The sequence below is a fragment of the Falco rusticolus genome, chromosome 6 (assembly GCF_015220075.1).
Source record: "Falco rusticolus isolate bFalRus1 chromosome 6, bFalRus1.pri, whole genome shotgun sequence".
NCBI classification, from domain to species: Eukaryota; Metazoa; Chordata; class Aves; order Falconiformes; family Falconidae; genus Falco; species Falco rusticolus.
This window is the reverse complement of record NC_051192.1, coordinates 60,189,615-60,207,550: the sequence shown is the minus strand read 5'-3', so window position 1 is coordinate 60,207,550 and position 17,936 is coordinate 60,189,615. Positions and strand designations below refer to the sequence as shown.

The 17,936-nt window shown below is 40.4% G+C and overlaps 1 protein-coding gene across 3 annotated transcripts; it reads left to right on the top strand.

Annotated features, from left to right (window-relative positions):
- Positions 1 to 372: 372 nt before the first annotated feature.
- Positions 373 to 9,227, top strand: LRATD1 (LRAT domain containing 1). 3 transcript variants are annotated; one of them, XM_037392798.1, is made up of 3 exons: positions 477 to 591; positions 1,216 to 8,043; positions 8,850 to 9,227. In XM_037392798.1, the coding sequence occupies exon 2, from the start codon at positions 1,253 to 1,255 to the stop codon at positions 2,105 to 2,107; it is 855 nt and encodes a 284-aa protein (XP_037248695.1). In that variant the 5' UTR covers positions 477 to 591; positions 1,216 to 1,252; the 3' UTR covers positions 2,108 to 8,043; positions 8,850 to 9,227. The 3 variants fall into 3 exon arrangements, with proteins under 3 accessions (XP_037248696.1, XP_037248698.1, XP_037248695.1); XM_037392799.1 differs by lacking the exon at positions 477 to 591 and adding an exon at positions 373 to 424 and having other exon boundaries at positions 1,216 to 9,227; XM_037392801.1 differs by having other exon boundaries at positions 467 to 591; positions 1,216 to 9,227.
- Positions 9,228 to 17,936: the final 8,709 nt, after the last annotated feature.

Sequence of the window (17,936 nt, the reverse complement as noted above, 5' to 3'; positions counted from 1 at the left end):
TGCGAAGTTGGGTGCGGGGCACCCCTCCCCCGGCCTGGAGGGATGGAGCAGCTCTCGGACACGCGCAACCCTCCCATTGAACCCGGAGCGCGTTTCTTCGATGGAAATTACTCCCCTCTCCTCCCCCTTTGTCGTTCTTTTCGGTGGAGGGGTCACTCAGCAGCAGCATACCCCGGTGGGCACGCTCGTTAATCCCCCTTCCCCCGGGGAAGCCCCGCCTCCCCACACCGAACGGCCGGCGCGCCGCAGCCCCGGGGCTGGCCGGGGGCGCCCGGAGGCGGCGGGGCCCTGCGCGGCGGAGGCGGCGGCGGGGCCCGGCCGGGCAGTGACGCCGTGGAGCCCCGCCGCCGCCGCCGCCACCGGCGGGTGTAGCGCGGCGCGGCCAATGAGCGGGGCCGGGGCGGGCTCGGGAGCGGCGCCGCCGGTACTTAGGCTCGCCGGAGGGGCCGGGCAGCCCACAGCGGAGCGGGGCGGCGCGGGCGGAAGAGCGAGGCGCGCAGGGGGCGGACGGAACTCACTTCTCTCCAGCGCCCATGGGGACAGGACGACTTTAAAGGAGTTTGGGGGGGTTCTGGCGCTGGGCGACCACGGGTACGGAGCGGGGCGAGAGGGACCCCTTGCGGGGGGGTGCCCATCGCCTGCTCTTTACCCTGCATCTGGCGGGGTCCCGGCCGGGCTGCGGAGGTGGGCAGGCAGGGAGGGCTGCCGGCTCCGAGTCCGTGTGCTCCTCCGGCCGCCCTCCCGCACGCAGCGCTGCCCAGCGCGGCTCCGCTCGGCTGAGCGGAGGGAAGGGCTCGGGACCCTCCGGGCCAGACCCTCCCCGCGCCCCGGGAGCTCTCGCCCCTCGCGGAGCGGAGGCTCCCGGAGCAACTCCGTCCCCCTGCGCAGAGCCGGCAGGGAGCCGCCTTCTCCCGCGGCGGGGGCAGCCGGGCGCCCCGGAACCGTGGGGTTGGGGCAGCCCCGTGCGGCGCGGCCCGGCGAGCGCTGGGGAGACGGGGCTCGGCTCGGCGCCGCCCCGCACCCCGAGGGCAGGGGAAGGATCCGCGCTGGGAGTTTCTGCCTTGCACGGGGGGGAAGGAGGGAGGGATGGGGGCTTAGGGCGGAATCGCAGAAATCTTTTGTATGTGCCTTGATATTTTTTGTTCTTTCTTTCCTTCCTTCCCTACGTTTGTACTCTCCTTCTCTCTGTCCCTGCCCACCCCACCCTTCCTTCAGATCCGGCGATTCCTGCCCTCGCCTCGCCCTGTCATTGATGGGAAATCAACTGGATCGCATCACCCACCTGAATTACAGCGAGCTGCCGACCGGGGACCCCTCGGGGATTGAGAAAGACGAGCTGCGCGTCGGGGTGGCTTACTTCTTTTCGGATGAGGAGGAGGACCTGGACGAGCGAGGCCAGCCAGACAAGTACAGCGTGAAGGGCTCCGGCAGCCCTGGCCAGGAGACGCCCACCCACCACCTCCACCACCAGCTGGTGCTGAACGAGACCCAGTTCTCCGCTTTCCGCGGCCAGGAATGCATCTTCTCCAAGGTCAGCAGCGGCCCCCAGGCTGGGGACCTCAGCGTCTACTCGGTGTCAGCCCTGCCTGCCCTCTGCAAGCCCGGGGACCTGCTGGAGCTGCTCTACCTGGGGCCGTCGGAGCACCCACCGCCGCACTGGGCGGTGTACGTGGGCAGCGGGCAGATCATCCACCTGCACCAGGGGCAGATCCGCCAGGACAGCTTGTACGAGGCGGCCGCGGGCAACGTGGGCCGGGTGGTGAATAGCTGGTACCGCTTTCGCCCGCTGGTGGCTGAGCTGGTGGTGCAAAACGCCTGCGGGCACCTGGGCTTAAAAAGCGACGAGATCTGCTGGACGAACTCCGAGAGCTTCGCCGCCTGGTGCCGCTTCGGGAAAAGGGAGTTTAAAGCCGGGGGGGAGCTGCAGGCTGCTGCCGGCACCCAGCATCAGCAGCAATACTATCTCAAGATCCACTTGGCAGAGAACAAGGTGCACACGCGGAGGTTCCACAGCCTGGAGGATCTAATACGTGAGAAGCGCAGAATCGATGCCAGTGGCAAACTGAGGGTGATCAAAGACCTGGCGATAGTGGATGAGAAAGAATAGGCAGTAGCAGGGGTAAATGGCTATCTTCTTTCTGCCCTGCCCGGGGAGACCAGTCTGCCACAGAGACAGGAGGCTGCACCAGCTTTCCATGGGACACTACTGGAAGCAGGATCCATGGCAACATTCCAAAAAACCAGCATCCTTTACACCCATAGCCAGTATTTTGTTTGGCTTTTAATAGCATTAAAGTTGAAAGAGCGAGAGAGAGGAAGAAAAGAGGGGGGAGGTGCAGGAAGGCTGTTCTCAGAGTATGTGGACAAAGTCTCCTGTGGATCGATGTTGATCATTCTAGCAACATGCCAATAAAATTTCAAATTGAAATTTTTTTTTAAATGTACTTCATGGCTTTAATCCATGATCAGTTTTAAACATCTGGGGCCATAGATGTGGATCTAGCTAATATTTCCCTTGCAGCCAACCAAAAGCTTCAATCATACTTTGTGAACTGGGAGGGGAAAGAGGGGTGTGGGAGGGTGGTGGGGGTGGTGGTAAATGCCTCTTTGTTTTGTTTCTCAACATTGTTGCTTCAGCCTTTAGCTGCAACCCAAATTTTGTCCCAGCCAAGTCTGGAAAGATACTAACAGGGAAAAATGCTTTCCCATTTCTGGTTGAAATCTATCACATTTAAAATATTTGTCTTTGCTTTCTGTTTGCAGCTTTCTGCTAAATGTCATCATAATGCATAAGCTCTTTCCACCTCTTCCTTCCTCCCACTCACCCTGCCTTTTTTCTTTTGGACAAAAGTTGGTAAGCAGCTGTTTTCCTGAAACTAAATCCATTGGTTAAAGGAAGTGGTGTATTTTGGAGAACAGTATACTCAGTGTTGCTCCTCAAGAGACCCAGCCTCTAGTATCTCGTGCTTGAGCTGTGGATTTGTATTGCTGTAGTGATTCTCACTGCACCACTGCTTCAATACCTCTTCATGCACAGGTCAACAGGAACTTGCAAGAAACAAATAGGTTTGAATTCTGCATGTTGCTTCTTTGAAACAGCAATTTATTGCATAGTTACAATTCCACTTGAAAATAGATGTAATGTAGCCAAGCTCATCTTGCATTTCAAATTCCAAGCAATGAAAAATCCTGTTCAGTCTAAGTTTAGAAATCCACAGCTGCATTTAAAAGATGCCTTTTAATGTGATGTGAGCAACGCTTTGTTTGTATTTCAGATCCTATTCAGTCATTGCTTAATTCTAAGTTTTGAAGTGAAAGATCAGAGTATTAAATATATATTTTAAAAAATTAAGTATATTGGGGCATTTCTAGAGCTGTCTATTTTTTTTAATTATTATTCTGAGCTGCATACGACTTGTAATAAGCATTTTGTCTTTGCATGTTTCAGTACTGGAAAGAAAATGCATTTGTTTTTTGTCCCTTCTTCCCACATCAATGTCAGATGGCAGAACAGAAGTAATACCCCTCTTCTGTATATACAATACACTCCACCCCTATCAATGTACTGTGTCCTGGCTCCTTTTTGTATTAAACAATGTCACAAGCAACCTTGTTGCAACAGTAATTTCATTTCTACGGAAGTGCTTGCCTCCCATAGCTGAAGCTGTGAGGGTGGAGTGTACTTCATTGTAATAAAAGTATCAGCACAAATATCTTTAAATAAAAATGGACCCCGAAAAAATAAAACAAGCCCCCAAAACTTCACCCCTTGAATGAAGGTCATCTAACTGACCTTGGTTTTGCTGATACATTTGGCAAAGTTATGTGGTAATAGGCAATGTTACTTTTTATCTACTCCCTTAAAGTACTTTAATTAGTACAATATAGGGTAAAGATGTGAAAAATGTGAATTATTACTGTTAAATTCCTGCTGAAATAGCCTCAAATCACAGCATACCTTTTAATGTGTAATATTTTAGCTTTATATTGACAATAGTTGCTGTCTGATGATAGCTTTCTCTGTAATGTGAACAGTTACCTACATAGTATTTGTGTATCTTAATTATTTTACTGCATTAGATCTCCCAAATTGTCTGTTAGAACTAATTTCCATTTATCACTTGGTGGGAGCACTGTGGGATTGTAGAAAGGCACTGGCTTTACACCTGGGGCACTTACAAAAAAAAATTAAGACTTAAGTGGTAGAAGAAGGAAGGCTATGCAAAAGTAATTTATTTGAATTTCCCCTTATTAAAAATATGCATTAGCAAACTGAGGTTGTAAGAGGCAGGGAGAATTATGTGAAAGGGGAATAAAAAATGTTTATGAAGACAGGAAGAATCAAGTAGAGTCACGTTATTTTTGATTTCTGGAATGCTTTTTCTTCAAACTGCTCTTAGATTAACATTATAGGATTAAAGAGAGGATCCCTGCACAAACAGCATTACATGTTCTCACTAGTGAGAATTTAAAAGATGGACTGGTTTAAACTTCCAAATACTCCATCACTCAGCCACTTTAATACTGCTGGGTGGGGTTTTTTGTAATTATTTACTAATCTGGTTCATAAATGTGGCAATTTTCCTTGTTTTAGCTAGCTAGATGTAGAACGGTATTTTGTGGTATATAAAGGAAGTTATAGGAACTCGTCTGTGCTTATTTATTAAAGTTCTGTCAGAAGTCTTTGGCATCACTCCAAATTTGTACAGATAAAGGTAATGACAAAATTAAGGCCTTAGTCCTTTGCATAAGATCTGGAGAAATGTATTGGAAAATAATCAGAGATGGTATTAACCTAGGATATATTATTGCCATGACTGTGTTCAAGTAGCAGTCTGTTATTAATAACAAAGATACCTGTACAGACTCTTTTGTTTTTTTCTTTCACTAGATTTCAGTCCAGAGTTATTGACAGCAATCTGGGCCTGATTCATAGTCCATTGCAGTTAATGGAGAGGCTGTCACTGACTTCCGTGAGCTTTGGATCAAATTTTATTGTTTAGGAGCTGGTTAAAATTTGTGGACCTTGAGAAGAAGTAAGATTTAAGATGGCATTTCAGAGACCAGTAGGGCCACCTACCTGAGGTGGGAGACAGTGGAAACAGGCAATACTGTGAAAATAAGGGAAGAAAACAGACTAGTTCTGAAACAAGCGGTATTCATTTGAGATGGCAATAGGGTAACGGTGAAAAAGACCAAGTGAGAAGTGGGTATAAAAAGTTGTTTGGTACCTTGAAACAAGAAATGGAAGGCAGGGGAGCAGTCGGCTGCAGGAAAGGCACTGATGTGAATGACTGACAGGTAAAAAATGTAATTGATGATACTCATCTTTCAGGATCAGTGACCTGCCTGAGTTAACATTTCCATTTCCAGCAGTAAAGATATTGACAAATTATATTATATCTGTGGAATCTGTTTACATTCTTCAGTCTGGCTACCTAGGGTAAATATTTATCTCTCATTCATTGCTGTTGAAGTACTGACTTGTAATAGGGCTGCAATGTTAGGTTACTTTGCACATCTTTCTTTTGTGTCACATTTCAAGCTTTCTGTTAGCTATTTGGGTAGCAGTTTTATAGACTTTTTTGCTTGGATACAATTTGCTTTGTCTTTTCAAAATGCAAGCTTTTGAATTGCTTTGAGGCTAACATTCTATTAAAAATTCAGTTCATGTTCTCTTGAAACATGGAGAGCCTTTGTGAAATGTTTTACTGTTATGACCAAAATGTTTACTGGTTACTGGCTGCACATACAGGTAGAGGACTGTAAGGATGGGTAGCAAAACAGGTTTTGTTACTGTCAAATTTTGTCTGCATCTCCATCTTACGTTTCCAGGTTACTTTGTTTTCATTTGTTCGGATTTTTTTCCCCTCTCAAGTCATTATGGTTGTATAAAATGAAAAAAAAAAGAAGGGAGGGAGGGGGGAAGAAAAAACCCTACCCTTGTAGCGTAGTTTTTAGTGCAATATGCTATTGATCCATATGTGGATTTCAGATTAAAAGCAGTGTGTAACAAGATATGGCCTTCAGGGTGTGACAAGAAATGGCCCTTGGTCTGCGCTGGAATGTGCGCAGTCTTCATTATCCTGCATAATTTCATTTTAGTGTCTTTCATATTCAGGTAAGTGATGTGCAAAAATTGGTTGGAGTTTATAGGTCTATTTATGCAATGTGTTGAACATCTGTGACTTCAACCAATGTTTGCTGGAGCTGGAGGAATGCTGGATCTCACTTGAGATGTGCAGCGTTTTGTGGGATCAGGTACATCAGCCCACTTGGTTCCCAACCCTCTGTCTGCAGCTACAGAGGAAGCAGTGGGCTGGGATAGCTACTGCTAGTTTTAATATTTAGTTACTTTCTATGAAAGATTTCTACTAGAGTAGCTTAACAGTGTTCTGTCCATAATTGTGCTTGGCTGTGACTAAAATTTGTATGTGTTGTTGCTTATGCTGTGCAAACAGTGTGTTTTCTGCTTTATAACCCAGGAGAAAGATGAAAGTCCCAGTCCTGAAGAATTAATCCAGTAATATGTAAGGAGGTATGATTGGGCTACTATACTGAGGACAGTTTCACTGCAGAATTAGGGTCTAAAGGATAATAATATATGACTAGAGTGTGATCAAGTGCTGCTGTTAGTTCATGAGTGTCAGTGTTTCCATGGCAAGTCTGGAATTTATTTACTTACTTTATTATTATGAAATATTTAACTTCTCTGTACTTTCAGTTCAAATTTGACATGTAAAACTGCCCTTTGCTCGTGGATCCTCAGACACAATGTTAGTTTCATCTGTCAGATTTTTTACAGTTTTATTGTAAAGAAAATTAATGAACACTGGGATCAGATACTTTACTGAACTGCTTGTAAATCAAAAAGAGGGTAGATGTTAGGCTGGAATAAGGCAATGAACTAAGAACCTTCTGTCACTTGGCATATCAGTGGATTTACTCCAGATTATATAGATACAATCTGTATAGATATAAACTATCAGTGCTGTATTTTTTTAAAGTGGTTGTGTTGCTCTCTGTTACCTCTTTTGCAAGATAGTATTATCTTGTCTAAATAATACAAATCCCCTCTGAAGTTCTATTTTTTGCATATTGAAATGCCACTATGCCATTGAAATCAAGTTACTTTAACCATATTTATCTTTGAGAAGTAAACTAGAATTTGTCTTATAGAATTTATAATTGGGCAGCTAGTAATAGCTAGTAATAGGCACTTTTCGTTTCTTAATTTTAAATATTTTGCATGAAGCACAAACATGCAGCTAGATATGTCTAGAGGAATCATAGAACTTCCATTAGCAGAGGCCATTCATATTGAGATTATTATTTTATGAGGTGACACTTTTTCTCTCTTTTTTTTTTTTTTGTCTTTTTAATCTTTATTTTGGGGCATTTCTGATTCTGAAGATGATCCATGTATGTAAAACTGCTTGCCTCAAGTGTTTGCAGGATCAGGATCTTTTAAAATAAAAGAAGACCCATACCCTTCGTGGGGCATTTGCTTTGGGTTAAAATCAAGGAGCAGGACAAGCCAAGACCTGATCATCAACCTCCTATAGAATTCAATGGAAAGCTCATGTGTGTGATGTCTACCATTAGGGCCTTAATTGCATATTCTTACTTGTACATATAGTAGTCATCTATGCAAATTGGCATTTTCCTAGATAAAGTGGGTTAATGCTTTTCAAACATCCCTTTGACTTTCTCTTGTGTGGTTGTGTGGGTATATGTGTTGGGCAGAAATGGAAAACTGGAGTTCAGTATACGGGCTTGAGCTTCTGAAATGCTGTAGAACCAGTTATCTCCAGGTATTTTGACAGGAACTCAGGTGGAATTTGGAACCAATGTGGGTACAACAGAAAAGGGTGGGAGAGTTTGCAGTTAAACTTCAGACTGTTTAAGGAAGATGTTCAGAACTAAGCATGAAATTTTATTCTTTCTCTTCTCCAAGGTGCATGAGGGTGAGTAACTGTGCACTCCTCATACATAAAACCATTCACACTTTGGAGATCCATGCTACTGCCTAGGCAATATAGGGTGAGTAAAATATGCAGTGTCTCATCAGCCTTAAGTAGCAAATAATTTTTCACAGTTTAAACACTATTTGGATATAGAGTGGCATTGACAATCTATTTTGAAAAGTCATATTTTTAAGCTCATAAGCTAAGCAGCATAATGCTTATAAATGGGAGACCTCAAAAATCCTTTTTGGTAATTCCTATATGGTAGAGATAAGAGCATGTTCCCAGTTTGTGTAAATAAAAGAATAACACGGATTCAAGAAAATTATCATGGGGTAGAATTTGCAAATATATGAAACAATCAAACCCCAGATTTACTTCTGACATGACCCTATCACTCTGCAGGTAAATAAATGGCAAAGATCTAATAGTGTCAGTAAATACAAACTGCTGCATTGTTACACTTCTTCACAAGAGAGTACTTTGTGCCACAGAAGGAATATTCCTTGTATGTTATTCAGTATGAGTAATCATATCACAATCTGGTCTTAAAACAGATCTTTTTTCCATATGTTCCTATTGTTTCCATATGCCCTTTCAGTCAGCTGAAAGCAATATAATAACTGAGCCTGAAATATACAGTCATTGTTTGTAAATATTTAAGCAGAAATTTATACGCATATTGATATATAAGTAATAGATATACTTGTACATACATGCATACTGTGTGTGTATATGTTATACATATGCACAAGAAATCTTGACTATTTTGTTAGTATTGGTAATAAATGGCAGTCATTTCAGTATGTGTATTATCTGTGCAACAGATACCTAGGACTTCACTAACAGGATTTTAACACTATTCAAATATTTGTTCTTTAGGGTATGCCATGGTCTTCTGACACCAAGAGAAGTGAGTTAAATATGTGGGTTTTGACATATTGCTACTTACTGGAGGAAAAATATCAAGGAGCACTACACTTTGCAATAATGAAGTACCCTTTTAGAATGAACTATGCTGCTACTGACTTGTGTATTTATAAATAAAATAATGCTCCAGTGAAGTATCCATCCATCTTTCTCTTTGGCATATTTTAATGGATAGTGCCACAAAGGTGTTTTTTTTCATAATTTGAATGTTTTTCCACTCACACTGTAATATTATGGAAGCATAACACTGAAATTGGCTGTGTTCTGTTGTTCAGACATGCTCAATCATTGTATAGTTGTTCCTAAGTAAAGAGGCAACTGGCATTGCTATTTCTTGACTTTTCTCATCTTATCTTTCCTTGAACTGGTATGTTTATTTCAAAAGCTAAATGGTGGGACTTTGAAAAGCACTTATTATTGATTTGACTCTCCCCATTGAATTTGGTGGTGAACTTTCACCAGAATTATTTGCACCACGGTTAGGCTAACACTGACTGCTTTTAGAAATCTTACCTAATGGATACAGGGTGAAAATCTGCTCTGTAAAAACCTGTGAGTGCTTTGAGAGGACTGGATTGCTAAGAGTTGTACTTCTAAGTCCTTGACAGATGAAATTTCATTTCAAGAGCTATAACAATAGCCCAGTTATTGTGTCCTCACCCATTAAGTGTTTGTCTCACGTGATAAAAAGACTATGGATCTTTTCACCTATCCAAAATTCCTTCTCATCAAACCACCTGTGGGCCTTATACCTTTTCCATGGGGACATGGAACAAGCCCATCACTGGAAATCACTGTTACAAAGACTGACAGAACTGAATCCTTGCTCAGGGAATACTGTCATTTCCAGAGCCTGTGGAATACAAAGTATTCCCTCACATATCCTGCTAAAGTTATTTAATAAAATAATTTTATTTAAATAAATAAAATGTATCGCTGCTGAAAGTAGATCCAGTATAACAAATCACAGACCACCCTAACATTGCTGGTAATCAGGACATCTGACTGAGCATCAGGAGCAGTTACTTTTAAGAAACAGATTGCATGTTAAGCTACGTCTTCATTGAGCAAAGGTACCTTAGATGTATGTAAGGACCTGTTAATGTTTGTCACAGAACTATATGATGCAGCTCTGTTTATTTGCTAATGTGACACAGCCGTACTTTAGCTTTAAATTCAAACCTTGTTATATGATATGTCTGCTTACCTGACAAGCTTTCTGGATTTGTATTTGCAGCCTATGCTGATTTTATACCATTGATTCTTCAGTTAGATATAATCAAAAGTCATTAATATTGAAAAGTTCACTTTAATTGACCCATCGAATCATTTTAATTATGGCAATATAAAAGAGTGTTAGGTGCTAGACCCCTACACAAGGGGTCAGTTACTACGCAGATTCATCCTGGCACTAATAGTGCCTGGGTCCCATTAGCTCATAGCTAAGGGCTGTAAAAGAGTTCCTATGTCTTTATCTCTCTTTCAAGTTGGAGGAATAGGGAACAAAAGATTGGCAGAAGAAAAAGGTTCTAGAAGAATGTCATGTTCAGCAGAGTTCTTCAGCTGTTCTTTTATATTTATACTTTGTATACAAATAAATTCAGAAACATGCAGATAAAACTTTCACTGTTAGGAGCACCAACTATAGAAATGATACCCTTTATATTTTGGCATGCTAGAAGCTTACATATGTATGCTGAATAAAGGGGGTAATCTTTTGCTTTTCCATTTCACAGCATGCTAGTAACTTTTCTTAATCTGCAGGAACCCAAAGTTGAGTTCACTGTTTGCTGATAATGTACCCCAAGTGCAATAGAAATGTCAAATGTTTGCATACTGCAAGTGATATCAGTACTAAAAACCTATCTTCATTTTCATTCTCCTGAAATCCTTAACCTCATGCATACCTTTGAGCTTGTAATGACTTTCCTAAGAATAATGTCTAAGATAACATGAATGGAAATAAATCAGGAACATAAAATGTCAGAGGAAGAATTTGTTTCATGTTTAGCTACAGTCATATATTTCTTATTTCCTTGAAACAGGAATAAGATTTGTATTGATATTTAGGGAGCCATTCAGTTTGCAAAATCCATAGACCTTTTTTCAATATCTAGGTGTGCTTTACTAAAACAAACAATGCTAAGGAAAAGGAAAATGTACTGTTTGGGGTTTGATAGAGTTGTGTTGGCAACTATAAGCTAGTTTCAAACTGAGGAGCTCAATAACACAAAACACTTTGGTTTGTATCAGTTTTATTCATAATGGTTAGTTTGTTACAAATATGACTAGGTATGTGTGGTGCCTCATCTACTCAGTGCTTCACTGAAGACTTCTCAAACTGGTTATTTTTTCCAAACAATGTCTAACTTCTGCCATCTGAAAATGAAGCCCCCAAGCAGACTCCAGTCAGAAACTGAATGCTGAAGACAGCTTAAGTGGAGCTTGGAAAATATTACTTACATATTTTAAAAAGATTTCATAACTGTAAAATAAATCTTACAAAACACAGAATTCAATATTGTATCTACTAAACATTAAGTATATTAGAATTTTTAAACATCAGGTTAGTGCTAGTGTATTACATGTAAAAAAGATAGCTGCTAAGCAGTTTATCTTAAAAATGAACCCACTATATCTTGAATGCAAGATGTAGAGGTTGAAAAGGTATTCCTTAAATCTGATTTATGAGCCAATCTACCCCTTCTTGGTGAGGTTTCCATTATCATTCAAATAAATGTGTCTGTGTACATGAATCCTTGTTGGATCTCTGTTATTACTTGTGAGTATTTGTGTGTGAGGATGGCTCTGTGTGATCACAGATAACTGCTACGAGAATACTGGTGTCTATTATCTGTACAATGAGGGTGATCATTAACTGTTAGACAGGAAGAAGGCAATAGAAAAATCAATGCAACCCTGGTCAGAGGAAAAATCAGCTAGGGGTGATAGTAACAGGAATGATCCTTCTGCAAATGACATTTCATCCAGTGGGGGGAATGCATAAATGAATTATGCAAATGCCACAGGGAACAGAGATAAAAATCAATTCTAGGACTTACCAGGCACACAAAATGGTGTGTTGGTGATGCCACAGTGGAATGCATAATGGTCCTCCCACTAGGGCCTCTAGCATTATACCAGCCTGACAAATGGTCGTCAATGAAATGATATTTAGAAATGTCGGTGCAATTTCCATGGTGTCAGCATCATAGTGTAAGTATAAAATGTGCAATATAGGCAATCAGACTAGGTGCTTAGCTTTTTTGGTTAGCTGAGAAGCATCCCATTTACTCTGAGACCTTGGTGAAATGCAGAGTTTTGTTACATAAGGATCTGATTCATCTGATTTCAATTATCAATACAAACTTAGGCTTTCTCAGTACTTAATGGGAATGGAGGGTCAAAGCTACATCATTCTCTGAAGATGCCTGCATCTCCGTTGGCTACAGGAGATGTCTAGCATGGTAATGCTCTTAGTTTACATGCTGTAGTTAAGTGGGACAAAAACAGACTGAAAGGCTCTGATTTCCCCCCTCCTCCAACTTTTTTCACCTAAAAGCTGTACGTAAAAGTTACTCATCTAAAGAGTAGAAAGAGCCATGTTTTCAGAGGAGAACTCATCCTATCTCAACACACACTTCAAATGCATTTCACTCTTCTTGTTTAGTGTTTACACAACTAGGATTAATTGACTGCTGGAGTAGCTAACAAAAATGAGATTAACTGAGAAAAAAATGTGCTGAAATTGCATGCTTTCTTCTCTCCCAGACTAATAAAGCTTGGTTTACTGAGTTGGAGAACGCTGCGTGATGCAAACATAATGACAGTCTTAGACTGTAGATAACTAATAAACACTGATATTTAACAAATAAGCAATTACACAGAAATTATGTCATTACTGTAAACAATATATTAATTAAAGAAAAAGTTAAAAACAACTTTTTAAAATGTCTCTTGAATCATTTGCCCGACTCTTTATTGCACACAGAGGAAAACCTGCTGCCCTCTAGTAAGTTTACAGAACTCAATTATTTTAAGGATTTCCCAGGACCTGATTGCGAGAGCATCTGGACATCTTACAATAAATTAAAAACAAATATTAATTACACAACTCTCCATTCAGATGGCTCAATGCACTTTAGCTGCCTTTTATTTGTCTCACAAAGGACCAACATACTGACATGTTAGTTAATTGAATGCTTGATTGAACAAGTAAACCTTACACCACACTACAGCCTGCCAAATTTGAATTCTGGTGGCCTGCCAGAGGAATAGATTTCCAGTGTGGGAACCCACCACTGATATCTTAGAAAATGTTAATCTGATAGCTCTTTTTAGGAGATCTGGAACTGATTTTAAATTTTATTAGGGGAAATATTATGAGAGGTGTTCTAATGTAAAGCTGGTTTCCATACCACTCGAAGTTTTAAATATTGTTAATGAAATCTTCAGGTTTGTCTGAACAAAAAATAATTATCAGCACATATTTATGATTTCATGTTTTATTCTAGTTATAGCAGATTATTTTTAAAGGAGAACAGATACATTCTGTATTTGCTGAAAATTCTCAGGTGATTATTGATGTTAGTCTTACCTTAACCTGCGTACCTGCAGACAAGCAGAAAAGACATGGGTAACTAATATAGATTACATTTAAAAGCATGTCTTGTGTTAGTGAGAAAAATAAGCATTATGAAATTATGAATCCTTACACAGTAATGGATCCTTTAGGATATCAGCTGGGTAACCATACCAATAAAGGCTTTAACACTTACTATGCTCTGTATTTCTGTAGGTGACAGGATGTCCAGTCAGTCAGAGATATATTCACTTGTCTTCATCAAAACTCATTTAGTTAGTGTTATTGATGGTCAGTACAGTGATAACACAGCAGACTGTGTTTCAGGAGGATGAAGTGCAAGAAAAGAATGTAAACATTTGTGATGGAGTTAACATATTTTAAGATTAACAGCTCAGCTTAGCTGTTATTCAAAACAATGCCAAAAAAATGACTTGAAAGTGATGAAGGAGATTGTAACAGAGCTCTAAGAAATCTCAAAATAAATTCTGAAGTTGAGGTCCTGATGTTAAGCTAATGTTAGATGAAGAAAGGTGGAATTAAAACAGAGCTAAAAGCAGGAAGAAGACCAGAGTTTGATACCCTTAATAGCACTGTAATTTCTCAAGTGCTTAATTGCTGTATTTTGTTCATATGTTCAAGGACTCCTTCATTAACCAGATTCTTGTTTAAGTCTTTTGCAAGCAGAGAAGGGAGTTTGCTCTCCTGTAGCATATAGTGTAGCACACTTTCTAACATTATCTCTAAAGTTTAAAGAGTTCATGCAATCCCCACAATCTCCTCTGCTTTACTCCTGTGATGTGGATTATTGAAACGTAGTCTGTGGCTCCATAAGGGTATGTTGGCACACAGTATGGATGTTCTGTGAAATCTATTGATGTATAGCCTAAAGATTTGCTTTTTTTGAGGATTGTACATGGTTATTCAAGTGTTTCCATTCTTATGGTCCAAAATCAGTTCACTAGCTGGGGACTTGTCATTGAAAAGTGTTATAAGAAGCCCATCTTTCAGGGCTTGAAACTGCCAGTTCCTATTAGTGGCGACATTGAACTTATTTCCCCATTTGTGCCTACTATCTTGAACTAATTGCCTTCCTGTCCTCGAGCTTCAAAGTTAGTATAGCTGTTGCTTTTCTTCAAAGGAAAGATGATCTTATATGTTTTGATGGTAATGCCATTTCATATTTCATCAATGCAAATCTCTTTGACAAGACTGGTGACCTGTGGGTGAGTGCTTTGATTCAGACAGCAGGTGGTAGACCAGTTGTCCCCCTTGTCGTGTTCTTAGATCAGCACATTCCACTCACAAAAGTGGAGATAAAGGCCACAAACTTTCAAAGACTTATTTTCACTTTCTAAAATCACAGAAACACTTAGTCGCATCTCTTTGGCTTTTCTAAAGCAGAAAACCTGTTATTTCCCAGGTACCTTGTTCTTGGTCTGACAGTTCTTTATGATGCTTGCAGTCCTACCTTTTCTCACAGTCAAACAGCTTTGGAATCCAGTGAAATGCAACGAAAACTGCCTGAATGGTTGCAGAAATAATTTTTATGTGGACAGTAATTCCTTTCCTCTTTTGTCCATGAGCATTCCATCTTATCTCACCTGTCCAGTCACCCCTGGCCTAATTCTGGAGTGATAGAAGATATCCCTAATGCAAAATTGGTGTCACTGTGCAGGAAATCACAGAAAATTCAGAGTCATTGGGGAAAAAAAAAAGAAAAAGGATTATTTTCTTGCATTTACCGTTAAAGCATCATCCTGGAAGACAGAATTTCTGTATTCCTTCTGGACCTGTTTCAAGTGCTGTTCAATACATATAAATAAGCAGCAATTGAATAAAATACATGAACATCATCTGGAGCTGTGATCAGAACCCAAGACTGCCTGTAGAAGCTGGAAGAGTTCAAGCCAAAGTCCATCAAAGTCAACAGATACCCTCTGATTCGTTTCAAAGGGTTTTGAATGAGGACCAGACTTGCTTCTGAAGCTCTCTCTAGACTCAATTTGTCCATGGCTATAGTCTGTCTGTAGCTGCCACAGCACAGAATATGAAAGAAACTACTTGAAATGGGGAAGACATTGAAATGCTAATGTTGTGCAATTCTCTAGTATCAAAGGTGAATTTATGTAATAAAGAATTCCAGCTACCTTTCTACAGGTTCTTTTCTTGACCTCTTGATTTCCAAATATTGAATGTTAGGTCCTAGCTGACAAATTTTACAATTCAAGACAAAGACAGGAAGCACTTGGATGTCCTTATTTCACAGTTCATTTATACTTTTTAAAGTTTGCTGTGATGGTATAAGCTCTGATTGATCAGGTGCCATAAATCACTTTATCAAATGCCATCAAATAATGACATTTCCTACCTAGAAAGACAGATTCCCAGATTAAAAAATGAGACGCGGAAATCTTCAGTGCTCCCTCAGTGAATTTCACACTTGACTGAAAATTATCTAATGAAAATGGCTGCCTGAGAAATTCCAACACCACTTTGTGGTCCCTGCTTACATTATTCCTCATGAAGCAGAAAAAGTAGATTAGAGATAAAGCAGGAAATGAAAGTGAAATATCATTTACAGTAATATAGTTGGCAACAGGTCTTTATTCTAAGGCTTGACCTTTACTAATTTTTTTTCATTACTGGAAGAATTTCCAAATACTTTTAAATAATTCCATCTTGAAGTAAAATGTGATAATATCTATCTTTGGAAAATGCATTATAGTTAACATTGGTTTTATTCAATTGAACTAATTATTCATTCATTCACTCATTATGAGTGCATTTTAGAAGAAGTTTTGAAAATGCATATGACAATTCAAATACTTCTTAAATCTTCATCGCTTTCCTGAAAACACTTTTTCAGTTGTACAGAGTAGATATAATTAGTTTTATTTCCTGCTTTCATTTGAGGATTAGAACGTTTTAAGAGAGAACAGAAATAAATCTTTCTTCTCCTACTTCCAGATATCACACTAAACTTCTGCTGGTCAACCAATTCTCTTTTCATAATGTCTTCTGAAAATATGGCCATCTCTAGAGCTGGACAAATAATGGTTTTGGTTCACTGGTGATTTTAGTCATCATATAAAAAACTAAGCTAGGTAAGTATCCACGTCACTTGCTTTTCAGATTTGTCCCATTTACACCATCAGACATAAGCAGCAACCAATGACAGAGTTACCTGTATTTGGATTTTAGGGCATATTGGATTTTTTTATACCACATGACAGTAATTTACATTGAGAAGGATTGTAAGCATCCAAAAAAGAATAAACATATACTGTGGACGTGCTAGTTCCTGGACTGTCCATAAACAGATAGAAGTACTCCTACCAAAATTTTGTTTCTTCAGCTGCCTATTGCCACCCAATTTAATAGATAACAGTGAACAGCCTCCTACTCACAGCACAGCAGGTCTGCTTAAGATTCTGAAGACTAAATAGAAGCCACACCATCTGGTTTTCAATTCAGCAGAAAGCATCAGCTCAGACTGCATCTTGGAATTTATTCTAAGTCCTTGTCCACTAGTTCTCTTCAGAGGGCTGTATAATCTACCTGGTCAGCTCACTGGGCAACTCTAAACTGCTGCAGATGTCAGTTCTACACTCAACCTCACAATTCGTGATTCAGAATGACCTTCATCAAGACATCGCTCAGTTGTGGAAGGCCGAATTAGAGTTGAATATTTTGCTTCTATTCACCTGCATTCAAGCCCCTATAATTATAAACCATGCTACCTCTACTTGGGGGAAGAGGGAGGCAGGAGGGAGAGGAGTGGGAAGCAGAGTAACTGTAACTTTTATGCTACACCAACTTCCTAAAGCTTTTGTGGTAGAAGTAGAGGAATAACAATACCAACTTTCATTAAGAGACAAAAATTGCTGAAGGAATGAATTGAAATTATACGGAGCTCGGGAACAAAATAATATCAATGGAGTGACCAGACAACATTCCCTACCATTTTTCATGTAATGATATCAACACTGCAGTCTCACCTTTGCCTGTTAGGTTGGTCAAGGTTGCTTATTTTCTCCTTTTGTGTATGTCTATGATTCTTTAAGTCTTGGGAGACTCTTGGAGAGAAAAAAACCCCAAACCAACCAATCAAACAAGGGGTTCAGCTGTAAAAATATGTATGCTTTCATTTTGTCCTGACCTCTGGGTAGATTGTCCCCCACTGTCTTAGCATACCAAACTACTGATATCAACAACAAATGAAAAACACACCAAAACAAACCAAAACCAAAACCAAAAAACCCTGGCATCCATTTTTGTTTTCCAGGGATCTACATATTTTCCTGCTAAATTTCAATAGATCAGAGAGTCCTCTGGTGGCCAAACAAAGGAATTTTGAATGCATTTTCCATTCAGAAGGCCTGGCCTGGCCTCAGCTCTCATGGGCTGTCTCAGACACTGACAGCAAGCAGATGGAATCAGGCTGCAGTGGGTGA